General features: G+C 36.4%; 1 protein-coding gene across 2 annotated transcripts in view; it reads right to left on the reverse strand.

The window, feature by feature from the left end:
- CNTNAP5 (contactin associated protein family member 5) overlaps positions 1-12998 on the reverse strand; it is a 934370-nt gene that overhangs the window by 430241 nt on the left and 491131 nt on the right. For both annotated transcript variants that reach the window (XM_069066887.1, XM_069066888.1), the window contains exons 9-10: positions 7561-7710; positions 4642-4813 (exon numbers count right to left, since the gene is read on the reverse strand). In XM_069066887.1, the coding sequence (XP_068922988.1) occupies positions 4642-4813; positions 7561-7710 (322 nt within the window). The remainder of the gene's footprint in view (positions 1-4641; positions 4814-7560; positions 7711-12998) is intronic.

Here is a 12998-nt window from a genome sequence, read left to right on the forward strand (position 1 = left end):
TCTTTCTTTCTTTCTTTCTTTCTTTCTTTCTTTCTTTCTTTCTTTCTGTTTCTCCTTCCTTCCTTCTTTCCTTCCTTCCTTCATTCCTTTCTTCCTTCCTTCCTTCCTTCCTTCCTTCCTTCCTTCCTTCCTTCCTTCCTTCCTTTCTTTCTTTCTTTCTTTCTTTCTGTGCTATGATAGATATGCAATAAGTATTTGTTGAAATAAGTTGATAAAACAGATCACAGGCATTGCTGATAATGCCATAGATAAATCAACTAATGATAATGTTGGCTTATTATAGTAGATACTGCTTAATTGACTCTTATCCCCCAAACCAAGACTCAATCAAATTGACCAAAAGAAAACAAAAAACACCTCATATTATATTCATATCAAGAAAGAATGAACTATACAAAGTCCTTTCATACATAGCCATTTTTTGTGCAAAATGCATTTTCTGCTAAATTAAGAAAAAATGTTACTTTCCTCACATAGTTAAATGCAATCCTTTTTATTCAATTAAGCAAATACAATGAAATATAATACAATAATGTGCAACACAATTATACAAAAGTAGAGTGTGCTTGGCAGTGACTTTTGTATAATCAAAAGTAATGTGCATGTCCCATGGAGTTATGAAGATTTCAGAAAGGACTCCCCATTGATAAATATCACATAGCACCTTTACTACAGAAATGGGAGTAGTTAATGAAATGTGCCTTCATATTCTTACCATTAACTAGAATTGTCAGGGTAGTAGTGATTTATTTCAATACTTTTTTTTCTTATCTCAAGGTTTATAAATTAATAAATTCTAATAGAACACACACACAAACACACACATCTATTAGCTTCTTCGCCAGAAAGTCAGAAGAGGAAGGAGATAGATTACCAGAAGAAAGGAGGATACTTTGCTTGGGATCACATATCAAATGGTATTTGAAAGGAAACTTGCAAGTCAAGTTCTGCCAAATCATATCAGTGAGACTTTTAAAATCCCATTGGTAAACAATTTTCATTTATGATTTATGGTAATATTTCTAGACTTAGAGCACATGGGAAAAAGAAAAAGGATATCCTAGGGAACTTCTCTGAGGATAATTTATTTGGGCGGAGTCAAGATGGCACAGTAGAAACAGGACCTATGCACAGCTCCCTCCTCCACCTTCCCCAATTCATGTAAAAGGGGACTCTGAACAAACTTTGGAGCTGCAGAACCCACAAAATGACACAGAGTAGCTAACCTCTCACTGAGCACATCCCAGCAGACCTGCACAGAGTTCTGGGACCTGAGCCCAGCCCCACTCCCAGGTTTTAGCCCCAGGGAGGCCCTGATCAGCCTCAGGCTGGAGGCACTCCAGATCACCAGCAGCTGTGGTGATCCAGAATTATCAACAAATAGATTCTAAGGACAAAGTGAGAGGTCAGTGCAGTGTGGACTTTGAGACCCAGTAGTTGGGAATGCCTCAGCTTTTGGCCTCCAGGGTGAGAAGCCTCTGAGGGATGCACTATGTGGCAGCTTCCATTCCAGGCCTGCAGAATATAGGGGGACCAAGCGACCAGTCTGAGGGGTAATTGCTCTTGCTTTAACCAGCTTGGATCTGGATTGTGTTCTAGGGTGGAGGTACTGGGGTGTGTGACCAGCTTGACAGTGCATGTTAATACTTCAGAGAGAAAACCCCAGCATTTGGAACAAAGCTCCCCTATCTGGTGCAGAGTCCTACTGTGGCAAAAAAAAACCAAAAATCAAGTAATTGAGTGGCAACATGACCAGGAAAGGAAGCAAAGCAATCAGAAGAATCCAACATTAGATTCCTATTTTGGGGACAAAAAGGATCAAATCATGGAACATGAGGAAGACAGTGAAGTCAGAACTCCTGGACCAAAAGCTTTCAAAAAAAAAAAAAGCTAATTACAGGCCATAGAGGACCTTAAGAAGCAGATAAGAGAAGTGGAGGAAAAATTGGGAAGAGAAATGAGAACGATGCAAGAAAATTATGAAATGAGAGTCAACACCCTGATTGATGAAAATAACACCTTAAAAATACAATAACTCAAATGGCAAAAGAGGCTCAAAAAGGCAATGAGGAGAAGAATGCCTTAAAAAGCTGAATTTGCCAGATGGAAAAAGAATCTCAAAAGCTCACTGAGGAGAATAATTCCTTCAGAATTAGATTGGAGCAAACAGAAGATAATGACTTTATGAGAAATCAAGATGCTGTTAAACAGATCCAAAAAATGTGAGAATAGAAGGCAATGTGAAATATATTATTGGAAAAACCACTGACTTGGAAAATAGATGCAGGAGAAATAATTTAAAAATTATTGGACTACCTGAAAGACATGATCAAAGAAAGAACCTAGAAATCATCCTCCAAGAAATTCTCAAGGAAAACTGCCCTGATGTTTAAGAACCAGAAAGCAAAATAGAGGTTGAAAGAATCCACTGATCACCTCCTGAAAAAGATCCCAAAAAGAAAACTGCTAGCAATATTATAGTCAGGTTCCTAAATTCCCAGATCAAGGAGAGATTATTACAAGGAGCCAGGAAGAAACAATTTGAATATTGTGGAAACACAGTCAGGATAACTCATGATCTGGCAACTTCTATACTGAGGAATTGAAGGGCTTGGAATATGATATTCCGGAGGGCAAAGGAGCTGGGATTAAAATCAAGAATCACCTACCCAGCAAAACTGAGTATCATGTTTCAGGGGAAAATATGGTCATTCAGTGGAATATAGGCCTTCTAAGCATTCTTAATGAAAAAAACACAGAGTTGAACAGAAAATTTGGCATTCAGATACAAGAAGCAAGAGAAGCATGAGAAGATAAACAGGGAAAAGAAATCATAAGGAACTTATCAAAGTTGAACTATTAATATTCCTACATGGAAAATCGATAATTGTAACTGATGAAACTTTTCTCAGTATGAAAATAGTTGAAGGGAAGAGAAATATATATATATATATATATATATATATATACATATATATATGTATATATATATGTGTGTGTGTATATATGTCTATATTGGAGGGAATATTGGCATATGAATACATATGTGAATGTGTGTATATATGTTTACAGGTATATAGAGATAGAGGGCACAGGACCAATTTAATAGGAAGGGATGATACTTAAAAGGGGAAATTAAGAGGTAAGAGAGGAATATAATGAGAGGAGATGGGGAGGCAGAATGGGGTAAACTATCTCATATAGAATAGGCAAGAGAAAATGGTTACAATGGAATAGGAAGGCAAAAGGGAATGGGTCAACCTTATTCCCATTGAATTTGGCTCAGGAAGGGAATGTAATACACACTAAATAGGGTATCTCACCCTACAGGAGAGTAGGGGGGAAGGGGATGAAAGGAGGGATGATGGAAGGGAGGGTGCACTAGGGGACAGGGAAGTTGGAAGCACCCACTTTTGAAAAAGGACGCGATCAAAGTAGAGAATAGAACAAGTGGGAGTTGGGATAGGAGGGAGGGAAATATAGTCATTCTTTTACAATATATGTACTATGGTAATAATTTGCATTAGCTACACATGTACAACCTATAACTGAATTGCTTATCTTCCCAGTAAGGGTGGGTGACAAAGGAGGATGGGAATGAATCTGGAATTCAAAGTTTTAAAATCAAATGTTCAAATATATATATACTCTTATTAATACTATTTTACATATAATTGGGAAATAAAATATACTGGCACTGGGGCATAGAGATCCACCATGCCCTACTGGAAAAATCGAAGGCGGTATGGGAGAAGATATGGGAGAGAGCTGATTGGAGGAGGGGATATCCTGTGGGACTGCTATTTTGGGGTGGTGGGTAGGGGAAAAATGGGGAGAACATTTGTAACAACATCTGGCAGAAATGAATAATGTAAATCAGAAGTTAATAAAGCTTTTGAAAAAAAAAGAATTTATTTGCCCCTATATTTGCCCACTTTTGAATTTAGAGATTTTTTTTCTCCTCCAAGAGGAGGTAGACCTTGACTGAAAAAGAGGAGTCAACTGAGATGAAAGAAAACTTACTTCTTCTTAGTGTCTCTTAATTTTTGGTATTTCTAAATCCTGGATGACACAATAAATGCTCTTTAGTCAGGAACCTGTCTTGTGTAGCCTAAAGTAACTTTGTGCTACAGATGCCAACTAGAGTTGATGATGTATGTGGTGCCATCCTTTTTACCTATGTTTTAATAAAGCAAAGTTGCTGTCAGAAAGGTGTATTTCAAAAACAAAGTGGCCATCAGAAAAGATTATTTCAAACACATGACATTGATCATTCTCCATTAACAAAAATAAACTCTTCAATAGGAATGAAATGTTTTGAAAGAAGTTATTTTTCCCTACCTTCTTCCCTTCTACTCTTAACTTCAACACAATCAAATGTTGTTTATGCATAAAATTTTAATCCTTTTATAAGTTTATATTTTGATTTAATTTGCATGTCATATTTATTTCAAGTCAACATGAAGGGAATTTAAACCATTTTTTCTTCAGGCCTGGAATCCTTTTCAGAAATATTTTCCATTTGGTGACTCGATTATGTCTAATGTGGATAATGCTGGTAGATTAGAATTGTGCTTAAAGAAACCCAGGCTTTGAACAGTGAGAATGGGAAAGGGGAGGAGGAGAAGAGACAATAATTACCTGTCTTTGATGCTACACAGATCAATGTGTAAATCACTAAAATTCCCCAGGGAACCTTGCTGAACTGAAATGAGGTCCTTGGGCTGGTTATCAATAAAGATGAGCCTCATGCAGCCTTGGAAAGCCTTAATGGGATTTAAACATTGGGAATCGGTGAAATTGTCTGGGCACCCTGTGGGAGAGAGAAAAAGATGAAGAAGAATACTGAAATGATCAGTCATTTCTTTGGTGACCTATTGATAGAAGACCTTGAGGTCTAATTATCTGAGGTACTTTTTATTCATAGCTTTTGTTGTAAATCGTAGTATTTTCAAGGAAGGGGACAGAAACAGTACAAAGAGGGCCTTAATCATGTTGCCGAAAAAAAAAGTATTAAAGAATCTCATAGCACTGCAACAAATTTTTCTCTCTCATTTTATGTTTGTTTGGTAAACTTCATAATTCAAATGCATTGTGTACTTGATCCAAAGAAAGTTATATATTAAGATACATAAAAATATGTGTTCAATCTTGAAAAAAGTCTAAATGTTAGCTTTAATTCTGAATTACACTTTTGATGGAAACTGTACTATAGGTAAGGAATAATTGTTAACATTAGCAGTGTTACTTCTTAAGAAAGGTATGCATTGAGATGTAATTGAAATTATAAAGTGACATTAAAATGTATGAGAACTTTCAAAAGAACAGGGACTATAAATGAATGGCATTATAGTGCTATGAGTTCATGAGGACAACAAAAAAAATCTACCTTTTTAAGTTTTTTTTATTCATTCTCATCTCCATCTCTTTCAACTTTCTCCTTCACCCAATCACCTATGCTTTCATTTGATTCACATGACAAGACTGCTACTGACATATTACTATTTTCTTGCTTAGTGCAAGTAAACAATAGCATAGGTATTTATTTGATATGTTAGTCACAGACCCTAGCCTCCATCATTCTAATAGGTTCAGAGCATATGGCAAAGCAGTCTTGAAAATGACAGCAATAAGCCATAAATAATGGGGAATTATTTCAACCACCCTAATAGATAAGACTCTGTTTTCCTGAAACCCAACAGCTGGTTAATAGCTCATAGCCATCCTATAAAATGGAGGAGGATTCTCGAGTTTCTAATTGCAGCTGCAAAGAGAATTTATCTAAGTTGACTATTAGTACCTCAGCTGATTTTTCACCTTTCTTAGAGTAGCAAACTACATGAGGAATAATTGTTCAAACTCTGCAATTCTGAAATGAATCTGGGCTGAAGCAGGTCCATTTGCCATTAGGACTTACCAAAAATAGCACCTATTCAAACTAGGGGGAGGGTAAGTGTTTTACCCGCAAGGCTTTGCAGATGCCTATTAGTTATTTTACAATGTAAATTAATTAGAAACAATCCCTGAGTCCCATGAAATATGTTCTGGAACTCTTTGGGGGGATTCCAGATTCTCTATTCATTACCTTTCTATCACCTTTGGGTACTCAGAATCCTTCTATTCTTTTCTGCCTACACCCCTGTCAGGATAAGATCCACACTGCATCAACCTTAGCATGGATTATAAACTATTCTGGGATAAGAATATTAAGGCTAATTCCTAAGTATGGAACGAGACATGTTCTCCCTGTGTGAAGAATTTTTAGCCTCGGTGAGTAGTTAATAGAAATTTGGTTAGGGTAAGGGGTGGAGCTGTAGGGTAACCTTCTTTTCCTCCCTTTGAATTGCAATATGAGATCATTTTGCCTGTTTAGTCTATGTATAAGACTCTACCTTCATTAAGCCTTGATGAACTTTCAAACAGAGATAAAATATGTTTCAAGCATTAGAAGAACAATGTACAAATCATACTTTAAATATTTTATTTATCCCCTCCACTAACCTCTGAATTTTTGATTCAACAATGTACACAGTCATGTTTTACATTGGATAGCATAACAAAAAATGGCTTTAGCAGATGAGTGGGTAAATTGTGTACAATGACAAAAAAATCAGATCCTATATTAGCCATGGACCTTGTCCTTAAATATTATTTATAAGTAGGCTATGGATTTTGTTTTATTTTGTTTTGTCTATACCTGTCACTTAATTGGTGTATAAAACTCACTCTCAGGTTATATTTATGACCAAAAAAAATTAAACTTGGTTAATATCAATTTCTAAATTCTGTAACATCTTGTGAAAGCCTTACAATATATGTGTGTTAAGATGAAAAAATTGTTAGAAATGCTGCCTAAATGAAGGATGTGGTAGTAAGGTTTGGGAGAATTTTACATTCTCTATGAAGTATCCACATTTTATATCTCATTTGAAGGTTACCTCAAGAATGCCAATTATCAGTTATCACCTCACACCACAATAGATTGGTTGAAATGTTAATGACTTTAAGGAGACTGTGTTACATATGGCACAGTCAATATTATGACTTCCTGAGTCATGGTCAAGTTTTTAGTTGAGTTATTTCTTCTGAATATTTGCTGAGGTCAGTTAGATTAAGTATATATATACCAGAGAGAGAGTATACAGCAGATAGAGTATTATACTAGAAATGAAGAAGACATGAATTCAAATTCTGTCTCTGGTATTTACTAACTTTGGGACTCTGGGAAAACCCTTAACATCTCTTAGTATCAGTTTCTTCATCTGTAAATGCAAAAAAATGAAAGTAACTGCCTCCCACTTGTAAGATGAAATGAGATGACATATATAAAGTGTTTTTTTTTCAAAACTTAAAACACTATATAAGAGCAGCTATTGCTAAGCCTACCTTCTACCCTGCTGTACTCTCAGGTGATCTTTATTTTCTCTAGTGAAAAAGTTTACTATTATTTTGGGGAGAACCAGGACAAATAAAAATGTGGAAATTAAGGTTATAATAAGGAAATAAATCCTAAATGCCTGACTCCCGCTTTGGTTTCTTTCTAGAAGGCTAAATAACTACCTCCAAAATAGTAGCTGTTTCCAGAGTAAATCTGCAGCCGAGTAGTTTCATGAGCAGCGGATGCTGCATCATTATCCAGTGTCAAAGTAATGCGGTTCCGTCTGGCATTGATACTAACTGAATGCCACAGGCCATCATTCAGATTGCTTCCTGGAAAAGATACAAGACAGAAGAAAAAGAGGTTGGGATTGATACTGGGAGGTGTGAAGTTGGAGATCACATCATTTTCCCCCACTTTGGGACATAAATACCTACAATTTCCTCCCGTTTCTGGAAAGAGCCCTGAATATGGAATCAGAAACCCAGGATTATATCTAACCTCTGCCACTTATTATTTGGATGGTCCTGTGTATGCTATTGAAACATTCAGACATTTGGTTTCCTTATCTGTAAAGATATCATATAAGGTAACTCATAAATGAGATGTACTTTTTTTATCATTAATCCAAGACTGGGTCTTTGGTCTGAGCATAAGGATGTAAATGATGAGGCAGAAACACTCAGAATAAATTCCAGGCATTTTTGATATTCAACCAACTATAAGTTGTCATTCATAACTCTTAAATACAAAACAATTTGAATAGATTTTAAGCAGAACCAGGTCTTTCACTTCCACATAGTGAATCATGTGTTCAGTTTTAGCAAATGTAATCTATTATCTGAGTCAATAGGATAAATTTAATGATTTGGGTAATGAAAGATTAAACACAAAAGAATGATTTGAGGATAAATGGGCAGAAAACCACTGAACAAACCTTGGGGTAAGAAACATGGAAATAAGTAAAAGAGGTATATTTTGAGACATATGTAAGACATCTGTGTAAAATAGAGGGGTAAAGACCTCTGTGTAAAATAACTTTAATAGTTATTATTATTATTATAAAGTTGATAGAGCACTGGGCTTAGTAGCAAGAAGACATATCTTCATGAGTTCAAATCCAGCCTCAGACACTCACCAGCTTTGTTACCAGAGAAGTCATTTTACCCTGCTTTGCCTCACTTTCTTCATCTGTAAAATGAACTAGAGAAGGAAATTGCAAAGCACTTCAGTAGCTTTGCAAAGAAAACCCCGAATAGGGTCATGATAACAAACAAATAAACAATAATAACAATGAGTTAAAAGTTCTCTGTAGCCTTTAAAAGCAATCAATGGGAGAGGTCTATATCAATTATTATATTTACAAAGTCCTAGACTTCTGCTGTCCATGAATCAAGAAAGTTCAGAGTTGTCTAACTATCAATCACTGTGTGGCTACCCTGTACAGTTTTAAATATAACTTGCTAGGATCTGATCAGAGTTCCCCATTTTCATATTTGTTCATTTGATTTTTAGACATAAAAGGGGGAAATCCAGAGATTAGTTTAAAGCTTCCTAGTCTTGGTACTCTAGTCACATCCTTCTTGCTTGTTTGAATAATTGATAAAATACATTAATCAGTGCGAAAAGCATGAGCCTGTCCATTGTTTCTCATCTTTGTATCTCTAGCACCTAGGACACTGTTTTGTACAGAGTAAGTACCTTGCTTGATTGTCTGCTAAATGAAACTGAATACAGACTTCATTTATTAGTGATTGTGTTTAATTGTTTGGATTGAAGAGTCCTGCATTTGTTGACTCAGAAGTCTATTAGATGGGGAAATCAAGCTCTTCTTTCAGTCATTCATACCTAAAGAAAACCTAGTTGGGGGCAGCTAGGTGGTGCAGTGAATAGAGCACTGGCCCTGGAGTCAGGAGGACCTGAGTTCAAATTCGACCTCAGACACTTAACACAAAAACTAGCCATGTGACCTTGGGCAAGTCACTTAATCCCAATTGCCCTCCAAAAAAAGAAAAAGAAAAACTAGTTGTGTAAACCAAAAGACTTTAATCAAGATGCCACAATCCACCCCATGGCAAAATACAACTCCTATAGCACACAAAGTGTCAAGAAAAAAAAACCCATCAATTCTTTGAGTACTGGTCTTGTAAATATAAACCCATAAAATTATAAAAAAAAAACATTTATAAATAACAATATGTACCTCCCCCCTTTTATGAATACCAAGCCAAATGCAATAGAAAAGCCAATTTGTGCTCTGTTAATCTAATCTGCTGTTGAGGTTTACTTTTTTTCCCTTTAGGGCAAAATTAGGAAGGAAAATTGATACTAGTAGAGGTACATCAAGTGAAAAATCACTTGAAAGCTTTCTCTTTGCTTTCCAGTAGATGAAACATTAAACAAAGTGATATAAAAAAGCATCATTTTCCAAGTATTGAAACCATCTCATAGAAATAAACAAAATTGTCGAATTTGGCAGTCAAAGTTTTAGGAAATCATCAAGGGACATGGACAGCTGCCAGATTCTGATTCTCTACTCAAAACAAGAATGTTGCAACAAAATCTTGGTGTTTTTATTGGTCATCCCAGACCAAGTCTATTTATTATTGTCATCCCAGACCAAGTCTACTTTGGTTATACTGAATGTAATATATTGGGGGAAAGGTGGTATCATCTGATCAGAACACTTGAAACTGTGTTTCCTACTAGATATCACATTTTAGGGAGACCTATGATAATTTTAAGGGGAGCTAAAGGTGGATGACCAAAATAGTGAAGAAATTCTAACCATATCATATTAACATTAACAAAAGTGACTGAGAATATTTACCCTGGAGAAAAATAAATTATTTATGAGACTAGGATCAATACCATCAACTATTTGGAGGGTTGTTCCATGGAACAGGGGTGTGACTTCTTTCAGTTGGACCCTAAGGAGAAGGGAAAAAGTTCTGTCCATGAACCAATGTTTATAAATTGAAGGGTTGCTGATTCTGGAGCTTTATTAGAGGAAACAAAGAAACAAAAAACTTCCTAACAATTAAAAACGCCTACATTGTTTCTTTGCAAAGTGAGTGTCCTGACGAGAGTCTGTTGAAAACTCTATGCCTCATTGTTAAGGATGCTACCAAGGAAATTTATGCTTCAAGTAGAAACATGATCAAACTTTAAGGTGTATTCCAATGCAAAGATTCTCAGTTTTGCTATTTCTATTATTTATGTTTGTATTTTGAATGATTGAGTCTCACCTTTAATGTTAAACATCTCATATTCTGTTGTTTAACTTAAAACTTCCATTGATCAATGAAGACACGCTTTGTTTTTGAATATAACTAATTCTGTTTTCCATTCAGAATCTATCTGGAATATGAAATGACTGCTTTTAAAAACTGCCTGATGGGCAGCTAGGTGGTACAGTGAACAGAGAGCACTAGCCTGGAGTCGAAGGACTTGAGTTCAAATATGGCCTCAGACACTTAACACTTACTAGCCATATGATCTTGGGCAAGTCACTTAATCCCAATTGCCCTGCCCTTCCCCCTACAAAAAGCAAAAGAAAAAAACAAACAAACACCAAAAAAGCTGCCTGCATTTTAACTTTACATCATCATTTATACTTTTAAGGTGGGGAGATTAAAACTGGGTTTGCAATGCCCAAGTTGTGAATCCTCTCTCTTCATTCATTTCCAAGCTGCACAGAGAACCCTCAAATGAATTTTATAACAGGTTTCCATTCTTTAAATCATTTCATACACTTTTTTCCCTTTAGGAGGTTTTTGGGGGGAGTTTATTTGGCAATTTGAAAGCAAAAGGTGAGGACCCACAAGGTAGGGCAGGATATTGAACCACTATCCTGACTATACTGTTTCCTAGTCTTGAGGATTCATGTTGATTTCCTTAAAAAAAAGTAGTAATGATGATCACATTCAGGGAAAATGACTAGCTGTTATAAAATGGGGGGGGGGGGAATGGTCATAGGAATTACATGAAAAAAAAGTATTGCTCAAGCTAGGAGGAAAAAAAAGGATAAAATCAATAAACTTTTCCTTCCACACCTCATCGGTTGCTAGATCCTGCCTTCATCTTCCGTCTCAGAATGAGTTCTTCTCTACTCTTTACCAATACACATCCATGAAAAGCTCCAAGACCTGACTCAAAACCCACCTTCTCAAAGATTTGTGACTTAACTGTGCTAACCTAATCATATTTATTTTCCTTAAGTGGGCCTTCAGGAAAGTGTTTCTCATGTCTATATTTTCTCCCCAACTAAAGAGGCTCCATTATTTTCCATCAGATACTTTATTATCTTCTAGATAAATGTAAGGGTCCATGATATTCCCCATTCCTTTCCAACTTCAGTCAGAACTATGTCTTTGTTCTAATAGAGTACTGATGGTTCTGGAGCCAGAATCATAGAATCTCCAAGAGGAAATGTTGCCTCCGAGTCCATCTCATTCTAATTTTCAAATTTCTAAGATTGGCTTTTTTAATTGTTGATAAGTGTTTACCCAGGCTATGTTAGAGAATTTCAAAAGAGAGGAATCACATCCACCTTCAAAGATAACATCTTGCACATTGGGACAACTATAATTTCTAGATTGGTTGGTTTTTTGTTGTTTTCCTTTTACATTTTACAGGTATACATCTCTCTGAAATGTCTAATTATTATTCTGAGCCTTTTAAGGTCATGCAAAAAAATCTGGGGAATGTCATTCAGAAAAGATATTGTAATATTTGAAGACAATGGGATCAATAAAGAAGAACCACCTAGGTCTTCATATCTTAAGGCAAAATATTTACAGGCCCTTCAATTAGGGGTGGCATGGTGTGAAATGCAGGCCTCCCACAGAGATGGATCAATTGGTTAGTATCCTAACTAAAATGTACAGGCCAGGGCCAGAAAAGATTCTCAAAAATGTGGTTTGACCAAGCAAAAATTGGAAGTCACTATCACTACAATTCTGCTTAGTACATCTCCCTTAATGAAGTCTAAAGTGACATTGTTTTTGAGTTACTGTGACATAGTGCTGATGGCTCCAGGCATTTTCTCTGACTGTCCCCCAAACCTGCTCTGCTATCCCTCCTCACATCTGCCCCTCAGCTTCTCTGGCTTCCTTCAAGAGTATAAAATAAAATCCCATCTTTTACAGGAACCATTTTCCAACTCTTCTTAATTCTAGTGTCTTTCCTCCCTTAATTATTTTTTATTTATCCTGTATCTAGTTTTTATACATATTTATTGTTTGTTTTCTCTCCCATTAGACTGTGAGGTACTTAAATTCAGGAACTGTCTTTTGTATCAGGAGATAGGGAGGTAGGGAGGGAGGGAGAGAGGGAGAGGGAGAGGGAGGGAGGGAGAGAGGATCTGAAGGAGGAGAAGTGAGAAGGGGAGAGGGAGAAAGAGGGAGAGAAAAGGAGAGAGAGGGAGAGAGAAAGAGGGAGAGGGAGAGAGAGAGAGACAGAGACAGAGAGAGACAGAGAGAGAGACAGAGACAGAGAGACAGACAGCGAGAGAGACAGAGAGAGACAGAGACACAGAGAGAGAGACAGAGACAGAGAGAGAGACAGAGACCGAGAGAGAGAGAGAGAGAGAGAGAGAGAGAGAGAGAGAGAGAGAGAG

This window comes from Petaurus breviceps, unplaced genomic scaffold (genome assembly GCF_028583685.1).
Source record: "Petaurus breviceps papuanus isolate PSGF00001 unplaced genomic scaffold, PetGlider_PUasm1.0 90731, whole genome shotgun sequence".
NCBI lineage: Eukaryota > Metazoa > Chordata > Mammalia > Diprotodontia > Petauridae > Petaurus > Petaurus breviceps.